Below are 22,502 nucleotides of genomic sequence, written 5' to 3'. Positions count from 1 at the left end.
ACAGCAAAGACCCAACACAGCCAAAAATAAAAATTAATTAATTAATTAATTTAAAAAAATAGTCAGACCTGTGTTTTATGTCTACCCTGTAATGGGACTCTTTATCAAAACTGCATAAAATAAGAGCATGTTGTTTAGCCAAAGGAAGGGGAGTCCTATTAGCAGATGAAAAGAGTAAGAAACACTGGACAAAGACAATATTTGTCCCTATATCAGCACTGAACAATTTGCAAGATAACATTATTTCTGCCATGTTATATGGCATAGAACTTCAGGATATGTTCAAAGTATTGAAGAGAGCCAAAGCTGCTTTCTAAGGAATATCCTATCTTTGACTACCAGGTGACCTTGAAGCCTCTGCTGCTGAGGCTGGCAATTGTACCCCAATATTCATTATCCCCTTTTTTCATGGTAAAATAATTTTTAGCAAGGCATATGGCCTTGTATTAGAAAGACTACATTTCCAGCCTCCCTTAGAGCTAGGTGTAACCACATGAATTACTTCTGGCAAATAGAAAGTGCTGAATGCAACTAGTTATGTGCATGGATGTGTGTGTATATGTGTATGTATGTATGTATATATGTATGTATGTATATACATATATATAATCATGTATTACGAGTTATATAGATATCAATATATACATTGATCTAGATCTAATTATTTGTTTATTAGTGTCAATCTTCATATCACTGAATATATGAGCACTAGAATATGAAATCAGAAACTTCACCTCCTTTGTTTAATGCTGTCACCCTAGTATCCATAGTAGGGTTTTTTTTTTTTTTTTTTTTGCGGTACGCGGGCCTCTCACTGTTGTGGCCTCTCCCGTTGCGGAGCACAGGCTCCGGACGCGCAGGCCCAGCAGCCATGGCTCACGGGCCCAGCCGCTCAGCGGCATGTGGGATCCTCCCGGAACGGAGCACAAACACGCGTCCCCTGCATCAGCAGGCGGACTCTCAACCACCGCGCCACCAGGGAAGCCCCATAGTAGTTTTTGACACATAGAAAGGGTTCAATATTTACTGAGTAAAGAAGCAGGTCACTGTTCTCTGCCTATTCAACCCCAACTTCTCCATGAAGCTAGATCTCTGACCACCTAGCCTAAAGTCTTCTCTTCTATTCTGAATACCTGTTATAGCACTAATTTTCCATAGAGCTTATTTGACACTTTTTGTTTACTGCTCTGAGTTCTTAGTTGTAAATCCATTTGTCTATGTTGTATTTTTCAACCATATTATAAAATCCTAGAGTGCAGGGACCACAATATGTTTATTTTTCATACCTCTATCAGTCTGTAGCCAGTATATCTGGTATAGAGTAAGCCCTCAATGAATACTGCTGAAAAAGACTAGGACAGACAGTTTAATAGTGCCTTAGGAAAACTTACTGTATTCACTGGATTTCTGGTCCAGAAATCTATTGGGTTGGCCAAAAAGCTCATTCGGGCTTTCTCCTAAGATGTTACGGAAAAATCCAAACGAACTTTTTGGCCAACCCAACATATGGGATAAATATTAGTATGGCTGGAAAATTAAAATTTGTCTTGTTTTCTTGATGTTTAGCATCTACCTTGAAGTAACTATGGCATGTTTCTCTCTAAGTGTAAGCTTATCAGGAGAAAATTATACTATTTTTAACATTTACAAGGCCTAACTAAAACTGAGACAGGTGTGATAGCTCAATGTACCTAAGAAGTCCTTCCCTTGGAGAGAACAGGTAGTAAAATACTTAATATCTTTTCCAGGTCTAGATTTTAAGAAATTCAAGGTATTTCCTCAGAGGCCCTCTTGTCCACTTAAGGCTCTGCTTGAATCCACATTTTATTGGAGCCTGGGTTTATTGCCTGGTTACAAGTAGTCGATCCAGGTGCCTCTGAAGGGAAACAAATACTCAGCATAGTAACACTGATGGCAAGTCACCACATGCATGTTATCCAATATTCCTATCTCCTTTTCTAAAGGAGAAAGGTTACAGAGGTTACAGAAATAGGTAACCTCTGAAATGGCCTCTCCCACTCATGTCCACCTCAAGATAGAAAGCACTGAGATAGACCAGAACGTCAACATCCTCTCCCGAACCAGTCTTATTTCCTGCTTTCAAACCCTACCTCCACTCACGTGTGTTCTCAAGGTATATTAGCCTCTATTTTGCTCATCTTGCCTAAAGTTCTACTCCAGAAAACATCTGCTTCTACACCACCACTCAAAGTCCCTTCCCCTCTTCTTTACTCTTTTTTAAAAAATATTTATTTAGTTAGTTAGGCTGCGCCAGGTCTTAGTTGTGGCGTGCGGGATCTTCTCTGCGGCATGTGGCCTCTTTAGTTGCGGCATGCATGTGGGATCTAGTTCCCTGACCAGGGATTGAACCCAGGCCCCCTGCATTGGGAGCATGGAGTTGTAGCCACTGGACCACCAGGGAAGTCCCCCCTCTTCTTTACTCTTAAGTTCCTAGTTCCAACGACTCCTAGCAATCCTTAGGTTGGTTAAGTATGCCTTGTAAGAATTTTTCACCATTGACAAAAAACCAAGAATTTCCATTCCTAAAATGAAGCACAACTCCAAAGCAGATACTTTCCAAGCTAAAATAATAATACTACCAAAAACAACCTTCGCCACCGCTCCTAGGGCATATACTTAATCATAGCTCAAAAAAGTCCAACTTATGTATTATATCCTATTTTATAGCAAATTGTAAAAACACCGATGTAAACTATATTAGGCATGTATAATAAGTTCTATTACAATATTTTTCTATACTATTATACTATTTCTATATAGGAACTCAAAATACCTAATATTTTAGAATGGTGGGATAAAGATATTGGCGGTTTTACTAATTTATATTCATAGGAAAAACATTACTTACTTGATACCCTATAATTTCCCAACACTCTACCATTAACCTCAAAAATCACAACCTACTCTCATCTGGCTCAGTTGTGTCAAGTGTGTAGCAGGTCTAGAGAACTACTGGTCCAGAAAGGAAAAGGCAAAATGAAGACTTCATGAAAAATGGTTCCAAGGGTAAAAACAGAGTTGACATTATTTTATAAGTTTCAAAGTGTGAAAAATTAAATTGCCAGGCATTATGTAGAGTTACTGGTGAGGGTTTGGGGCAGGTTGGAGAGAATGAGGGAAGAGGTAGAGATTTAAAAAAAAAAACAAAAAAAAATGAGCAAATAAAAAGAATGTGGCAATGATTAACTTTAAGAAAAACAGAAGACTATAAAGAGAGGAAATATAATCACATCATATTACTTCACTAAGCAATGAACAATATTTACATAGTCTTTATAATGAAAACAATTCATACTGACTTTAAAAACATGATATAAGAATACTGGGAAAATGTAAGAGTGGAAGAGAAGTGTAAAAGGGACAGAATCTTCACCTACAGTAAACAGCAAGTGAATAGGTAATACTAAAATGAGTAAATCAAGAGATGGTAGTCTATTCATTTTATTCAGAAAGATGGGATAAATACTAGAAGACAAGGCTTACAGAGTTAAAAATGGCTAAGCAGGATGAAGTGGGGATGTCAGTGTACTGACACTATTCTGATATATTTAGTTTAGCAACATTTGGTTGTTAAAATTCATGCACTACTTCGATAAAAGTAACATTGCATTATTAAAAAAATTAAGCGTTTCAAGTAAACAGGCTAGTTTTAGTATCTTATCTATACTGTTTATAAGTTTATAGAGTTCAGATAGGTTACTCAGCTTTCATCTCAGTTTAAATCACTCTGATACAAATTATAATCATTCTATACAAATTATCTTTTTTTATGGTGTATTTTTGTTTTGGGGGTGACTGCAACTGGAATAAAATGTTAAAAAAGTAGAAATTTTTGTTTTATTTTTTAACAACTCCTTATAATGTCCTGCATGCCAATAGCTTTAGGAATACTTAAAATGATGTTTAGTTTCTTTTTGATATCATATAAAAATGGTCTGCATTATTAGCCCATAAACAGACTTGCACAAATTAAAATACTTTAACTCTTCATTTAGTCATATTCTCTTTAAAAAGTTTCCTGACATTTAGTGGTACATGTAACTGAACTATCTCCCTTGTTAATTCTTCTTGCATGAATGTTATGATTATATTACTAACAACCACTTTTATATAATTGGGCCTTTATGGGACCTAGAGCACTTTATAAGAAGGTAAAGAATCTTCTAAAGAGTAAACCAATTTTGCCCTGCTAAACATTGGGAAAGAAACCAAGGATGAGTAGTAGAGCTCTATTTTTGGAGAAAAATTAGAATTGTACATTTAGATTTGACTATGAAGTTATCTAGGAGGTTAACTCCCACCTCATGTAAATGGCAGGGAACTAGAATGTAAGAAACCCAAATAACATTCCTGTTGTACTAGTACCATAGAGACAGATGTTATCACAAAGACATGAACTATAGAATAAAATATAGAAGGACATGTACTTTGTAATATAGAATTAATTTTGGCTTTTTGAATACTAAATGTTTTTTCTCATGTACTTTCTCAGCCTATCATAATATGTATAGAGACCAAAAAAAGGTTAATTTAAAATGAAGAATTGAATATTCTGGGAACCAGCAATCATGGAAGTCCTAACACTTGAAGGAAACACTGAAAACCAAAGTGTACAAATACAGGCTGCTTGATCACTAAGCAATGAGTACATTTTTAGAGCAAAAATATTGGAAAAGTTTTAATCAACATGGGAGGCAATTTGCTTAAACCATGAGCTGGTCATTTTATTGCCAGAAGTGCTTCTCTTTTAGCTATATACTTGAAAGTTTTATTATGTGTTAGTTGTCTATATAATTAAAATTAATATTAAATATTGGTTCCAGTAATAATCCTTAGATTGTTTCACTGTTTTCACTTCAATTTCCAAATATCTGTCCATCTTTCTTCCCCTTTGTTAACAGTGTAGATATGCTTCCTCTACTAACAAAATCTCCTTTTCATGTTCTTGAATAATTTTTAGAATTAATGTTTCAAAAGAAACCTTGTGAAAAACTGTTTGAAAATATTAACGCCATCAAAAGTAAGCAGGAAAAAAGAAATAATTAGAGCATTAGAGCAAATTAGAGCAAATAATTAAATCAATGAAATTGAAAACAGAAAATCCAATAAAGCAAATAAAACCAAAAGTTGATTCCTTAAAAAGATCAATAATATTAATAAGCCTCTAGCCAGGCTAACAAAAAAAATAAAAACAAAAAACCAAAAAACAAGCAAACAAACAAAAAGCCAAAAGAGAGGAATCAAATTACTAACATCAGAAATGAAAGAGGGGACATAACTACAGATTTTATGGAAATTAAAAGAATAATAAAGGAATACTATGACCAAGCTCACAAATTTGATAACCATTTCAGGAAGATGAACCAATTCCTTGAAAGACAGAATCTAACAAAACTCACATAAGAAGAAATAAGAGCATTTGAATAGGCCTACATATATTAAAGAAATTGAATCAATAATTAATAACCTTCCAAAACAGAAAGCATCAGGCCTAGATGGGTCACTGGTGAATTCTATCAAATATTTAAGGAAGAAATTATACCAATTCTTACAATATCTTTATGTTCTTAGACTATCAGATATGAGTTGTGCTACTCATTTATGAATAGAAAGACATTCTTCTAGTTCACAGAAAGTCTTTTTTTTTTAATATTGAAATTTCACAGACATACCCCACTGAGGCTGGGGATAGGACCAAATTGTCTTCAGAGAGTCTGTACTTTTTTTTTCAGTTGTGGTAGAACACATAAAATAAAATTTGCCATCCTAATCATTCTTCAGTGTATTGTCTCTACTGTATTTCAGTATATTGTCTGTACTTTTAGTATCATCTCCAAGAAGGAATAAGGACCACAGACACATTTTTAAAACAACAAAAACAATCCTAGCTCATTTATGGAACTGTGAGGAATGACTTGACATTCAGGTGAGAGTTGTTAGAAATCTAACTCTGAGTGTGCCTTATTTACTCAAATCAGACCCTACTAAAAGGCATTAGAAGCAGGTAGGTAAATAGCAATCAACTTGCTAAGTTCTATAAATTCCTAAAACACATCAGAAATCTGTGAGTTATACCAGTTAGAATGGCCATCATCAAAAAATCTACAAAGAATAAAAGCTGGAGAGGGTGTGGAGAAAAGGGAACCCTCTTGCACTGTTGATGGGAATGTAAATGATACAGCCACTATGGAGAACAGTATGGAAGTTCCTTAAAAAACTAAAAATAGAACTACCATACGACCCAGCAATCCCACTACTGGGCGTACACCCTGAGAAAACCATAATTCAAAAAGCGTCATGTACCACAATGTTCATTGCAGCTCTATTTACAATAGCCAGGACATGGAAGCAACCTAAGTGTCCATCAACAGATGAATGGATAAAGAAGATGTGGCACATATATACAATGGAATATTACTCAGGCATAAAAAGAAACAAAATTGAGTTATTTGTAGTGAGGTGGATGGACACAGAGTCTGTCATACAGAGTAAAGTAAGTCAGAAAGAGAAAAACAAATACCATATGCTAACACATATATATGGAATATAAAAAAAAAGGAAAAAAAAAGGTTCTGAAGAACCTAGGGGTAGCACAGGAATAAAGACGCAGATGTAGAAAGTGGACTTGAGGACATGGGGAGGGGGAAGGGTAAGCTGGACAAAGTGAGAGAGAGTGGCATGGACATATGTACACTACCAAACGTAAAATAGATAGCTAGTGGGAAGCAGCCACATAGCACAGGGAGATCAGCTCGGTGCTTTGTGACCACCTGGGCGGGGGAGGGAGACGTGAGAGGGAGGAGATATGGGGATATATGTATATGTACAGCTGATTCACTTTGTTATAAAGCAGAAACTAACACACCATTGTAAAGCAATTATACTCCAATAAAGATGTAAAAAAAATAAAAAATAAAAAATAAATCCGTGAGTTAGATTTCACTGACATGATAGATTCATAAAATTGGCACAAATAATATAGGAATTTGTTTCCAACCCAACTTGCTTCAAGGACTTCATTGAAAATGCCATGGGGAAATATTTTTGCTCTGCTTATTTTCATATCATATATTTATATTCTTACGGATTGTCTAAAATACATTGGGGAAAAAGTCAATATTTTGAAGAGTATACAGCTTTATAGTCCTTTTAGAAAAGATACTGAGCAAACAAATCATGGGTGGTAAAAGATGATATAGTTAGAGAATTTTTCTTTATGAAAGTTAAAAGCTTTATCATTTTTAAATAATTGAAAAAATAAAGGTGATTCAGACTAATGTAACAATTATAGTACAGCAACCACGGCAGAATGAAAAAAGCACTGATTTGAAAGACTTAAATTAAAACCTCAGATCCACCATTTTTTAGTTATGTGTGTATGATCTCAGACAGGTCACTTATTACCTCTGAGTCACAATATCATAATCTGTAAAACGGTGATAATGTTCACATGTACCTCACAGTGTGGTTGTAATAACATGCTTGAAGATATATGAGTTAACTTACATAAAAGTACCTGGCACGCTTGCTTAGCATCAAGTGGCTCTCAGTGAACACCTCCTCCTTCCCTTCCTCCTTAATAGCACGTAGAGCCTTCTGCATAGCTCATGACAAAAATATAAGCAATGCCTTTTTCAAAGATAAACAGTTTCTTCACTAGAGATTTTATAAAAGATTTATTCTAAGTACAGATATGATTATAGAAGTACGGAAACAAAAAGCAAAGAAAAAATATTTTGAGAAGCATCTAACAAGCAGCTTTCTTTGTTTCATGCTGACATGCTTTGTGGTTACAATGTAGGCTTCCAATGAACACTGGATCAAAATTAAAATTCTAGGCAGGCATTCAAGTTTTTTGATTGTGTCCATTCTTCACTGAGCATGGGAAACGAATGCTTTAGAAGTTATTTATTGAAGATATTCCCACAGTACTCTCACAAAGTTCACTTCCAAAAGAGGCCCTGTCCCTGTAATGTATCTGAGTAAGTGAAAGCTACACCAGGTTTTGTGCACTGCACTTTAAAAATTGCAGCAGGGCAATAAAATCATGTTTTTAACAGAGGCTTTTCTGGGGCTGGGCCACAGCAATTTTGTGAAGGTGCATGATAAATTACAGGGAACGAGACCAAACAAATTTCAAAAATAAAGAACACCAATCCAAAATGATTTATGCCCATATTATGAATAAAATTAAATATAGAATAACTAGCAGAAAGCATTTAATTTTTGTTTTCCTATTATCAATGTAAAGTTGGCACAAATGCAGTAAGCCTAATCAAAATCAGGTAATAGTTACCTCTGTGGCTTTGCTTGATGGTTCCACTCCAGTCATATTTGCTACTATTAACTGATGTAAGAGTTGAACTTGAGCCACACTTAGGAAGAAGTCCAGGTTTGTGGTTATATTCACTTCCAAGGAGTGGCCACACACTAAAATCTCCTGAAGGAAAAAAAGGTTGAATAGAGATAAAGAAACATGATAGCCATTAGATGATCATTTATCATTCTTACTTATTAGACTTTTACGATGTTGGTGAATTCTCCTGGGACTTGAGTTCACATGTTAATGAGAATAGCAGAAATGGTGAGCATGGTCACTCAACAGTTTAATGGATTAATTTAATAAACATTTATGAGGGCCTGCTGTGCACCAGGCCATGTGCTAGTTACAGGGAAACACACTAACAATAAGAATTTTTCACCATTTCATATACATTTGGCTTTTCATACGTCAAACTACTATCATTGTTTCAATATGTAGGCAATGATGCAATTCTTTAGCATAATCTTGTTCACCCACTCAGACGGATCAATATTTAGTGAGCATCTCCCAAGTAGCATGCAGCATACTAGAGTGCTAGGAATAAAACAGAGAGTGAGGGCTTCCCTGGTGGCGCAGTGGTTGAAAGTCCTCCTGCCGATGCAGGGGACACGGGTTCGTGCCCCGGTCCGGGATGATCCCACATGCCGCAGCGGCTGGGCCCGTGAGCCATGGCCACTGAGCCTGCGCGTCTGCAGCCTGTGCTCCGCAACGGGAGAGGCCACAACAGTGAGAGGCCCGCGTACCGCAAAAAAAAAAAAAAAAAACAACAGAGAGTGAGGCTGGCCTTGAACAGCAATCTGCTCTTGAGAAGGTTACAATCTAGGTGGGCAGACAGATGTAAATAGGCAACTATAGGCAGCAATTACAGTCACAAGTGGTATGGTCTGAGTATTCTCCAAAGGATACACTCCAAATGATTTATAACAAAATGGAGTGCTGAAGTCAAAGGTAGCTAGACTAATTAATTTCACTTCTTTAAACTGCTAAAATCTTGGCAGCATTAGGTAGCTGTCCACTACTTAACTGGTGTTGTGCTGCATAACTGAGTCATTTGAACATTCATTGCTGGAAAACCATTCAGGGAAGGAAAACAGAAATGAAAAACAATCCAGAAGTTTCACTTAATAAGCAGAAGCCCTGCCTCTTGTCATGAAGTGCATGTGGACAATGTTCAAATGCTTGGAAATGTCCAACAAACCTTCTCCTTAATAGTGTCATCCAAGAGAATGGATTTAAGGAGACTTATGATGGGTCCAAATACAAACTACACAGCTTAGAGCAGCTTTTAATAAAGCCATAAAGAACAGCATGTCGGAAATGATCCCCTTTTTCTGGTTAAATAAACTTTCCCCCCAAAAAGTTTCCAAAATTTACTCATTATAGTTAGAATTCTTATTTTATTCCTCAAGTAATGATGAAGGGAATATATTTGTGTATTTTCAACCAATTGTGTTACTTAGTAACTGAAAGATATAAGTAGACTTAATTTTTATACACCTTTTGTGGATATAAAGATATCCTGCCTAACCTAACTTTCCCTATAGGGCAATTATAAACATCAAATAAGATAACACATACAAAATATTTTTTTTGTTTTTTATATAAATTTATTTATTTATTTTTATTTTTGGCTGTATTGGGTCTTCGTTGCTGCGTGTGGGCTTTCTCTAGTTGCGGTAAGCGGGGGCTGCTCTTCATTGTGGTGGCTTCTCTTGTTGTGGAGCACGGGCTCTAGATGCACGGGCTGCAGTAGTTGTGGCACGCAGGCTCAGTAGATGTGGCACACAGGCTTAGTTGCTCCGCGGCATGTGGAATCTTCCCGGACCAGGGATCCAACTCGTGTCCCCTGCATTTTTTTTTTTTTTCTAGTTAAACAATGATTTTATTGCTTGAGTACAACAGACAAATTTATGCAACCAGGGCAGAGGCTGTGGATGACTCGTATTTCCAGTTGTAGGGGAGGACTCGTTTGGTCTTGTAATATCGAGCCAACTGGTGAATACGGCTCTCAATCAGAATCAGACAGAATTTGGCATCTTTATCCTTTCTGTTTCTCTCGAGATGCTTTCGAACAGCAACAGCTTTCTTAATTAAATGATAGAGATCCTCAGGAAGATCAGGAGCAAGTCCTTTGGACTTAAGAATTATCAAGATTTATTGCCTGTCACAAAACATACTTGTGCAACACCATGTGAGTCTCTCAGGATTACACCTTAACCACTGCGCCACCAGGGAAGCCCCAAAATATTGCTTTTTAAAAACTCAAAGAATGATGTAAACTTTTATCACCTTAGATTAATAATATATTTAATCTGTGCCTAATTTTTCTGAACTTTTTATAACAACTGCCTATAACTCTGTGAATGATCAAAAAGTTTATAAAGTTTTTAGCATAACAAACTTTTATGAAGAATATTTTTAAAGTTATGATGGATCACATTATTATTACATTTCTATTCTAGTCATGGAGGCAGTATACCATAGTGATTAGACTTCAAACCTGGATCCGTTAGTAACTGGCGAGTAAGATTGGTCAAGTTACTTAATTTCTTTTGATCTCAGTTTCCTCATCTATAAAATATGTATACTAATAATATCTACCTCATATGGATTCTGTGAAGAGTAAATAAGTTAATTCATGTAGAACTCTCTTTCTAAGGTAATCCATGTGAGAACCCTAAGTGATCTGTCAATATTATTGTTGCTTTCATTAGAAAGAGGCCGTAGAGGTCAGGAGTGTATGGCCAGGAGGCAGACCAGTTAGCTTCACACCATGTTCTGCTTCTTACTATTTGTGACTATTTAGACAAGTTAACTCTTTATGCTTCAGTTTCCTCATCTACAAAACGAGGACAGTAGGAGAAGTTAATAGGATTATTATAAGGATTAAATGAGTTATTACATGAAAAGCAATACCTAAATAGTACTATAAAGTGCTTAATAATTATTAGCTACAATAATAACTTATTAATAATAAGCTAATTTGATATCCTATGCACGGAAACTATGAAAACTCCTAACACACAAGAAAAGCTGCTCCATCATTTAGACTAAAATAAAAGCTAAATTAATTTCTAACCTCAGTGTGCATATTTTCTGGAGAAATTCCTTTGGTGAAAATGATGGCAGGTGCTCCAGTTATTCGGACAGAGAAATCTGTTAAAATGGGAGTCAAAATTGCTCTTCTTTCTTGATGCCTCCGTATGCTAAAAGATAAAGTAAAAATTATTAGCTTTTTCATTTTTAAGGATAATTTTCATTAAATTTGTACAAGTCTCTGTACTACAAACATGTATGACAAAATTACATTATTATTTTGAGTGTGTCTATCTGTACATTTTATAATCATAATTCTGTAACTTCAATTCTTCAGATTCATATAAAAAATCACTGAGAAATTCAGACGTAATTAATCAATTTCATATTAGTAGCATCCTAGGACATTTCAATAAATTACTTTTTCTATTTTAATTCCTTTTGTTTTTACAGTTTAGGATCTCTCTTGCTACCAAAAATAATCTTACTATTTTGTGATCATTTTTAATTTCCTAGTTTTAATATTTCTGACATTCTGCTTCACAACTGCCATCTTTCCAATCTCAGTAGGTTCACACGCATATCCTCTTAATCTTTGACTTTTTTTTTTAACTCTAAGAACTATCTGAGTTCATAGATTATGACTGCCTTTACAGTTTGTGAAATGGCTTTTGTGACTTTGATACTGAATTCTTCTTCACAGCAACCCTGGATGTGAAGTAAGGAACATTACTGGCCCCACATTATCTATGAGGAAATGAAGTTCAGGGACTGGGCTAAGGCCACCCAGTTGGAACAAAAGTTCCACAACTGGGCCCACAGGGCAAGTTGATAACACAGCAGCATTTGACCTCTATTTTAATTCTTCTTTATACATTCTCACCTTTTGATCAGTTATTTAGCACACTATTCCTACTCTACATTCAAAATTGCTAATTGCTAATAATTTCAAAGGAAGTATTGCGTTCATCGTAGAAAATAAAATTGGAAAATATTATTGAGAAACCAAAGCTTGCGCTAGTGCAGATCTTCAAGTCTACTACCCATATTCTTAGTTTTCATTTCATGAAATAATACAGTTCTATGTTTTATTAGCAAGCCGTACCTCAAAAGTTCCTTGGAACCATTAATTTAATATTCCTTATAAATATGTCCCTATTATTCTCTTTCATTATAAAATGACCAAGTTGAGATCAGAGAATTGGCATAAATCATCTCATGAAAAAGCCTAGATAAAACTCAAGTCTGTCTACATCCTTTTCTACCAGAGTAGTCTAGAGAGTACTAGTATCTTTTGTTGAAACTGTGCAATGGGCAGAGCTTTCTATGGTGTCTGCCAAAAAAGCAAATTGGATCATCTGGTTCTGTGACACATAAGTATTGGATTTCAAGAAAGTCAATTTTAAAGAATTAAGAGATCTAGTGAATAGAGGGTAACAGGAAGAAGTATTAAAATCTGAACACAGAGGAAGGGCTGAGATCCTGAGAGACACCACAATTATAGCCTAATAGCTCAAATTCCATAAAATGACCAATGTGAGAAACATGTAACATCTGATGTGCTCTCATAGGGGAGTGCTAAAATATACGATGTATTAAAAATACCTTAAAATGGAAAACATGGCAGGGAACCAACTAAGAGCAAACCTTAGCTGAAGCACTGATGGGGAAAAAAAAGTACTTGTTTGTATCATAATTTTTTCCCACTATGTGAATTAAATCAGTAAGTAAAACAATATATGGAAGACCTATGATGTTAGAAAACATTTTTTAAAGTTTTTTAAGTCAACAGTCTTATAAAACTAGAACTTTACTGGTATAGAGCGCTAAAATTTCTTTTGTATTATCTCTGGTAAGTATGTGAGTTAAGGATACATATTTTTTAAATCATAAAAACTTTTTTATAGATTCAAGTATTTTCAAGGATGAATGCAAAAGAAAGTAAAAATAAACACTGAAGAAATAACTACAACAAGAATTAAATTCTGCTAATATTTTACTAGATAATAATCTAGTAAACTAACAAAAGAGGGAAGTAAAACTCAAAGTATTAACTGACATTGTTAATGACTTCAGGGTCCTACCCACTCTCAGTAAACCAAGGGAATAGATTTTTAATGGCCATATTGAGACAACAGGCTAATCCTTACATCCCTGACAGGCAAGGATTTTGAAACGAGCTGCCAACTTAGATCTGGGGCCATTAAAAGGTCAGAAAAACAACTTCCAATCAGAAATAGAAAAAAACAAGGAAGTTTGCCTGATTTGGCACGAGGGATTATTGAAAAAACAGAGATCTCCCTGCTTTTTCAACTTAAAAATTAAAATAAAAATAATGAGAAAATTAAAAATAATGGGAATACCCCATGTGTGTTTGGAAGCTGTAACTTATATTACTTGTGTTGGTCCAGGAATACCCATATTGAGTTATTCATATAAAAGTGGCATCAGACCTTTGATAACCCCAGGGCATCAGTCAGAAATAGATGTAAAACCTCTTTGGAAAAATATGCTTTCAAACCGACAGAAAGGATTCCCAGGAACAAAGACCACTAAAGATAAACTCCCAATCACAGATTTTATATGCACTCCAAAAATTTTTTTTTTAGCAAGAGGAGAATTCAACACCATTATCAAATTCATTACCAAGAACTTCTGATAATGGAATTTCCACATATGGAAAATACAATAAATTTCTTTAAAATCATTAAAGACATATAGGATGGAATGAAAAACAGGAGGAAAAAACCAAGGTACTATCAAAAAAGGTAAAACGGATTTGAAAAACAACCAAACAGAGTATCCAGAAATAAAAAATGTAGTTATTAAAATTAAACATATAATAGATGGATAAACAGAATTTTAGATATAACTTAAGAAAAAATTAGTAAACTAGAAATACTACAGAGAAATATAGACCAGAAGATACTTAAGACTTGTGGTAATCAACTGAGATAATCCCTTAGAGTGGATATTCCTAAATGTAAAAAACAGTAATATTCAAACACATTTATTCTAAACAATATATATAACATACTTTTCAGAAAATTATTGGTTATAATTTTATTAACTATACCTATTTTTACAGATTTCTCTTATTTTTAGATAGTCATAAGGATAAGTCATTTGATTTGTAAGGTAACTTTAAAAATCAAATATTTAGTTAAGAGTTGAAGATCATTTTAGTGTGTGTGTATGTGTGTGTGTGTGGTTTTTTCTTTTCCTTCCAAGAGGAACACTATCTGGTGACGTTCTAATGCAATTGAAATAAAACGTATGATATATGATTATGATGATTATATTCAACTTAAATACTTTATGAGATTTTGAGTACCTATTGTCTGCAGTAACTATGCTAAGATATAAAGAAGAGTAAGGCTGGACAAGACACATCTTTATCCTTTAACCTCTATGTCACCTTTTCAAGTTGCCAAGGATACCTTCAGCCAATATATAAGGTAGAAAATATTTGCTGGCTGTTGGGAAGTATAAACTAACTGCTCCTTCCTGCTGTACCAGGTCACCTTTTCCCTTCATACTCAGTTCCCAGGTACTTTAAGCAGCAGGAGAAAACACATTCTCTCACGTAAACCCATGAAAAAGTTTAAGGGGATTATTATAAAATCATACAATTCAAGAAGGTTTAGATCACCCCAGGCATTAATCGATAAACTATGGGAATTAGACTAACTTCTGTTTTATAATTTTGCTTAGGCATTAGCTTGACATCCTTACAAATAAAGACAAAAGTGATGGTTTTCAGGTGGAAGAGTAAAAACAAAGAAAATGCTTTCCTTCCACATTCTTGTTTATGATTTCAGGTACAATTCTGGAAAAATCTCATGTTTGATGAATCACAAATCAAAATATGCAAGGGCTCCTATGAACATGTGGGTAATACTTTACTTCAAAAAGTAAAAATGGGAGGAGACCTTCAAGATGGTGGAGGAGTAGGACGTGGATATCACCTTCCTCCCCACAAATACATCAGAAATACATCTACATGTGGAACAACTCCTACAGAACACCTACTGAACGCTGGCAGAAGACCTCAGACCTCCCAAAAGGCAAGAAACTCCCCACGTATCTGGGAAGGGTAAAAGAAAAAAGAAAAAACAGAGACAAAAGAATAGGGACAGGACCTGCACCAGTGGGAGGGAGCTGTGAAAGAGGAAAGGTTTCCACACACTAGGAAGCCCCTTCACTGGCGGAGACGCAGGGTTGAGTGGGGGGAAGCAGCTTCGGAGCCACGGAGGAGAGCGTAGCAACAGGGGTGCGGAGGGCAAAGCGGAGAGATTCGCTCACAGAGAACCGGCGCTGACCAGCACTCACCAGTCCGAGAGGCTTGTCTGCTCACCTGCCAGGGTGGGCGGGGTCTCGAAGCTGAGGCTTGGGCTTCGGAGGTCGGATCCCAGGGAGAGGACTGGGGTTGGCTGCCTAAACACAGTCTGAAGGGGGCCAGTGTGCCACAGCGAGCCGGGAGGGAGTCTGGGAAACAGGTCAGAACTGCTGAAGAGGCAAGAGACTTTTTCTTCCCTCTTTGTTTCCTGGTGTGTGAGGAGAGGGGATTAAGAGCGCAGCTTAAAGGAGCTCCAGAGACGCTCGTGAGCCGCGGCTATCAGCGCAGACCCCAGAGACGGGCATGAGACACTAAGGCTGCTGCTGCAGCCACCAAGAAGCCTGTGTGCGAGCACAGGTCACTATCCACAACCCCCTTCCGGGAGCCTGTGCAGCCCGCCACGGCCAGGATCCCGTGATCCAGGGACAACTTCCCCGGGAGAACGCATGGTGCGCCTCAGGCTGGTGCAACCGGCCTCTGCCGCCGCAGGCTCACCCCGCATCCGTACCCCTCCCTCCCCACAGACTGAGTGAGCCAGAGCCCCCTAATCAGCAGCTCCTTTAACCCAGTCCTGTCTGAGCGAAGAACAGACGCCCTCAGGTGACCTACATGCAGAGGTGGGGCCAAATGCAAAGGTGAGCCCCAAGAGCTGTGCAAACAAAGAAGAGAAAGGAAAATCTCTCCCAGTAGCCTCAGGAGCAGCGGATTAAATCTCCACAATCAACTTGATGTAACCTGCATCTGTGGAATACCTGAAGAGACAATGATTCATTCCAAATTGAGGCAGTGGACTTTGGGAGCAATGATATATATATATATATTTTCCCTTTTTGTTTTTTTGTGAGTGTGTACGTGTATGTGTCTCTGTGTGATTTTGTCTGTATAGCTTTGATTTTACCATTTATCCTAAGGTTCTGTTTTTTGTTTTTGTTTTTTTAGTATAGTTTTTAGTGGTTGTTATTACTGGTGGATTTGTTTTTTGGTTTGGTTGCTCTCTTCTTTCTTTCTTTTCTTTTCTTAATACTTTTTAATCTTTTTTATTTTTAATAACTTTATTTTATTTATTTATTTTTCTCTTTCTTTTTTTCAGCCTTTTATTCTGAGCCATGTGGATGGCAGGGTCTTGGTGCTCTGGCCAGGTGTCAGGCCTGGGCCGCTGAGGTGGGAGAGCCAACTTCAGGACACTGGTCCACCAAAGACGTCCCAGCACCACGTAATATCAAACAGTGAAAATCTCCCAGAGATCTCCATTGCAACGCCAAGACCCAGCTCCACTCAATGACTAACAAGCTCCAGTGCTGCACACCCTATGTCAATCAACTTGCAAGACAGGAACACAACCCCATACATTAGCAGAGAGGCTGCCTAAAATCATAATAAGGCCACAGACACCCCAAAACACACCACAACACATGGACCTGCCCAGGAGAAAGACAAGACCCAGCCTCACCCACCAGAAAACAGGCACTAGTCCCCTCCACCAGGAAGCCTATACAACCCACTGAACCAACCTTAGCCACTGGGGACAGACACCAAAAAAAATGGGAATTACGAACCTGCAGCCTGCGAAAAGGAGACCCCCAAACAGTAAGTTAAGCAAAATGACAACACACAGAAATACACAGCAGATGAAAGAGCAAGGTAAAAACCCACCAGACCAAACAAATGAAAGGAAATAGGCAGTCTACTTGAAAAAGAATTCAGAGTAATGATAGTAAACATGATCCAAAATCTTGGAAATAGAATGGAGAAAATACAAGAAATGTTTAATAAGGACCTAGAGGAACAAAAGAGCATATGAACAATGATGAGCAACACAAGAAATGAAATTAAAAATTCTCTAGAAGGAATCAATAGCAGAATAACTGAGGCAGAAGAACGGAGAAGTGACCTGGAAGATAAAATAGTGGAAATAAGTACTGCAGAGCAGAATAAAGGAAAAAGAATGAAAAGAATTGAGGACAGTGTCTGAGACCTCTGGGACAAGATTAAACACACCAACATTCGAATTATAGGGGTCTCAGAAGAAGAAGAGAAAAAGAAAGGGACTGAGAAAATATCTGAAGAGAATATAGTTGAAAACTTCCCTAATATGGGAAAAGAAATAGTTAATCAAGTAAGCAAAGAGAGTCAATACAGGATAAATCCAAGGAGAAACACGCCAAGACACATATTAATTAAACTATCAAAAATTAAATACAACGAAAAAATATTAAAAGCAGCAAGGGAAAAACAACAAATAACATGTATGGGACTCCCCATTGGGTAATAGCTTATCTTTCAGCAGAAACTCTGCAAGCCAGAAGGGAGTGGCAGGACATATTTAAAGTGATGAAAGGGGAAAGAACTACAACCAAGATTATTCTACCCAGCAAGGACCTCATTCAGATTTGATGGAGAAATTAAAACCTTTACAGACAAGCAAAAGCTAAGAGAATTCAGCACCACGAAACCAGCTTTACAACAAATCCTAAAGGAACTTCTCTACGCAGGAAACACAAGAGAAGGAAAAGACCTGTGATAACCAACCCAAAACAATTAAGAAAATGGTAATAGAAACATATATGTAAATAATTACCTTAAATGTAAGTGGATTAAATGCTCCAACCAAAAGACGTAGACTGGCTGAATGGATACCAAAACAAGACTCGTATATATGCTGTCTACAAGAGACCTACTTCAGACCTAGGGACACATACAGACTGAAAGTAGAAGGGATGGAAAAAGATATTCCATGCAAATGGAAATCAGAAGAAAGCTGGAGTAGCAATTCTCATATCAGACAAAATAGACTATAAAAGAAAGACTAGTACAAGAGAAAAAGACAGACACTACATAAAGATCAAGGGATCAATCCAAGAAGAAAATATAACAATTGTAAATATTTATGGGCTTCCCTGGTGGCGCAGTGGTTGAGAGTCCGCCTGCCGATGCAGGGGACATGGGTTTGTACCCCTGTCCAGGAAGATCCCACGTGCCGCGGAGCAGCTGTGCCCGTGAGCCATGGCCGCTGAGCCTGCGCATCCGGAGCCTGTGCTCTGCAACGGGAGAGGCCACAATGGCGAGAGGCCCACATACCAAAAAAAAAAAAAAAAAAAAAATTTATGTACCCAACATAGGAGCACCTCAATACATAAGGCAAACGCTAACAGCCATAAAAGGGAATATTGACAGTAACACAAACATAGTAGCGAAGTTTCACACCCCACTTTCACCAATGGACAGATCATCCAAAATGAAAATAACTAAGGAAACACAAGCTTTAAGTGATACATTAAACAAAATGGACTTAATTGATATCTATAAGACATTCCATCGAAAAACAACAGAATACACTGTTTTTCCCAAGTGTCATGAGACATTCTCCAGGATAGATCATATCATGGGTCACAAGTCAAGCCTTGGTAAGTTTAAGAAAACTGAAATCGTATCAACTATCTTTTCCAACCACAAAGCTATGAGAGTAGATACCAATTACAGGAAAAAAAATCTGTAAAAAATACAAACACATGGAGGCTAAACAATACACTACTTAATAATGAAGTGATCACTGAAGAAATCAAAAAATACCTAGAAACAAATGACAATGAAAACAGAACAACCCAAAACCTATCAGATGCAGCAAAAGCAGTTTTAAGAGGGAAGTTTATAGCAATACAATCCTACTTAAGAAACAAGAAATATCTCACATAAATAACCTAACCTTAAACCTAAAGCAATTAGGGAAAGAAGAACCAAAAAACCCCAAAGATAGCAGAAGAAAAGAAATCATAAAGATCAGATCAGAAATAAATGAAATAAAATGAAGGAAACAACAGCTAACATCAATAAAACTAAACGTAGATTCTTTGAGAAGATAAACAAAATTGATAAACCATTAGCCAGACTCATCAAGAAAAAAAGGGAGAAGACTCAAATCAACAGAATGAGAAATGAAAAAGGAGAAGTAACAATTGACACTGCAGAAATACAAAAGATCATGAGGGATTACTACAAGCAGTTCTAGGCCAATAAAATGGACAACCTGGAAGAAATGGACAAATTCTTAGAAAAGCACAACCTTCCGAGACTGAACCAAGAAGAAACAGAAAATATAAACAGACCAATCACAAGCACTGCAATTGAGACTGTGATTAAAAATATTCCAGCAAACAAAAGCCCAGGACCAGGAGGATTCACAGGCGAATTCTATCAAACATTTAGAGGGGAGCTAACACCTATCCTTCTCAATCTCTTCCAAAATATAGCAGAGGAAAGAACACTCACAAACTCATTCTATGAGGCCACCATCACCCTGATACCAAAACCAGACAACGATGTCACACACAAAAAAAACTACAGACCAACATCACTGATGAACATAGATGCAAAAATCCTCAACAAAATACTAGAAAGAGAATCCAACAGCACATTCAAAGGATCATACACCATGATCAAGTGGGTTTATCCCAGGAATGCAAGGATTCTTCAATATATGAAATCAATCAATGTGATAAACCATATTAACACAATGAAGGAGAAAAACTATATGATTATCTGAATAGATGCAGAAAAAGCTTTCGATAAAATTCAAATCCCATTTATGATAAAAACTCTTCAAAAAGTAGGCATGGGTGGAACTTACCTCAACATAATAAAGGTCTTATATAATAAACCCATAGCCAACATCATTCTGAACGGTGAAAAATTGAAACCATTTCCACTAAGATCAGGAACAAGACAAGGTTGCACACTCTCACTACTATTATTCAATATACTTTTGGAAGTTTTAGGCACAGCAATCAAAGAAGAAAAAGAAATAAAAGGAACCAAATCGTAAAAGAAGAAGTAAAAATGTCACAGTTTGCAGATGACATGATACTATATATAGAGAATCCCAAAGATGCTAGCAGAAAACTACTAGAGCTAATCAATGTATTTTGTAAAGAAGCTGGATATAAAATTAATGCACAGAAATCTCTTGTATTCCTATACACTAATGATGAAAAATCTGAAAGAGTAATTAAGGAAACACTCCCACTTACCACTGCAACAAAAAGAATCAAATACCTAGGAATAAACCTACCTAAGGAGACCACAGAACTGTATGCAGAACACTGTAAGACACTGATGAAAGAAAGCAAAGATGATACAAACAGATGGAGAGATATACCATGTTCTTGGATTGGAAGAATCAGCATTGTGAAAATGACACTACTACCCAAAGCAATCTACAGACTCAATGCAATCCCTATCAAGCTACCAGTGGCATTTTTCACAGAATTAGAACAAAAAATTGCACAATTTGTATGGAAACACAAAAGACCCCAAATAGCCAAGCAATTTTGAGAAAGAAAAACGGAGCTGGAGGAATCAGGCTCCCTGACTTCAGACTATACTACAAAGCTACAGTAATCAAGAGAGTACGGTACTGGCACAAAAAGAGAAATACAGATCGATGGAATAGGATAGAAAGCCCAGAGATAAATCCACGCACATATGGTCCCCTTGTCTTTGATAAACAAGGCAAGAATATACAATGGAGAAAAAACAGCCTCTTCAATAAGTGGTGCTGAGAAAAGTGGACAGCTACATCTAAAACAATGAAATTAGAACACTCCCTAACACCACAGACAAAAATAAACTGAAAATGGATTAAAGACCTAAACGTAAGGCCAGCCACTATAAAACTCTTAGAGGAAAACATATGCAGAACACTCTATGACATAAATCACAGCAAGATCCTTTTTGACCCACCTCCTAGAAAAATGGAAATAAAAACAAAAATAAACAAATGGGACCTAATGAAATTGAAAAGCTTTTGCACAGCAAAGGAAACCATAAACAAGACAAAACAACAACCCTCAGAATAGGAGAAAATATTTGCAAATGAAGCAACTGACAAAGGATTAATCTCCAAAATTTACAAGCCGCTCATGCAGCTCAATATCAAAAAAACAACCAGTCCAAAAATGGGCAGAAGACCTAAATAGACATTTTTCCAAAGAAGATATACAGATTGCCAACAAACACATGAAAGAATGCTCAACATTATTAGTCATTAGAGAAATGCAAATCAAAACTACAATGAGGTATCACCTCACACCAGTCAGAATGGCCATCATCAAAAATCTACAAACAAATGCTGGAGAGGGTGTGGAGAAAAGGGAACCTTCTTGCACTGTTGGTGGGAATGTAAATTGACACAGCCACTATGGAGAACGGTATGGAGGTCCCTTAAAATACTAAAAATAGAACGATCATATCACCCAGCAATCCCACTACTGGGTATACACCTTGAGAAAACCATAACTCAAAAAGAGTCATGTACCACAATGTTCATTGCAGCTCTATTTACAATAGCCAGGGCATGGAAGCAACCTAAGTGTCCATCGACAGATGAATAGATAAAGAAGATGTGGCACATATATACAATGGAATAAAACTCAATCATAAAAGAAAACGAAATTGAGGTATTTGTAGTGAGGTGGATGGACCTAGAATCTGTCATACAGAGTGAAGTAAGTCAGAAAGAGAAAAACAAATACCGTATGCTAACACATGTATATAGAATCTAAAAAATAAAGAATGGTCATGAAGAACCTTGGGGCAGGATGGGAATAAAGATGCAGACCTACTATAGAACGGACTTGAGGACACGGGGAGGGGGAACGGTAAGCTGAGACAAAGTGAGAGAGTGGTATGTACATATATACACTACCAAATGTAAAATCGATAGCTAGTGAGAAGCAGTCGCATAGCACAGGCAGATCAGCTCGGTGCTTTGTGACCACCTAGACGGGT

The 22,502-nt window shown here is 36.7% G+C and overlaps 1 protein-coding gene across 3 annotated transcripts in view; it reads right to left on the bottom strand.

The window, feature by feature from the left end:
• VPS13B (vacuolar protein sorting 13 homolog B) overlaps window positions 1–22,502 on the bottom strand; it is a 793,535-nt gene that overhangs the window by 288,816 nt on the left and 482,217 nt on the right. For all 3 annotated transcript variants that reach the window (XM_060128467.1, XM_060128455.1, XM_060128456.1), the window contains exons 32-33: window positions 11,424–11,550; window positions 8,318–8,461 (exon numbers count right to left, since the gene is read on the bottom strand). In XM_060128467.1, the coding sequence (XP_059984450.1) occupies window positions 8,318–8,461; window positions 11,424–11,550 (271 nt within the window). The remainder of the gene's footprint in view (window positions 1–8,317; window positions 8,462–11,423; window positions 11,551–22,502) is intronic.

This window comes from Lagenorhynchus albirostris, chromosome 17 (genome assembly GCF_949774975.1).
Source record: "Lagenorhynchus albirostris chromosome 17, mLagAlb1.1, whole genome shotgun sequence".
Taxonomy (NCBI): domain Eukaryota; kingdom Metazoa; phylum Chordata; class Mammalia; order Artiodactyla; family Delphinidae; genus Lagenorhynchus; species Lagenorhynchus albirostris.
This window is presented reverse-complemented; position numbering and strand designations above follow the sequence as displayed.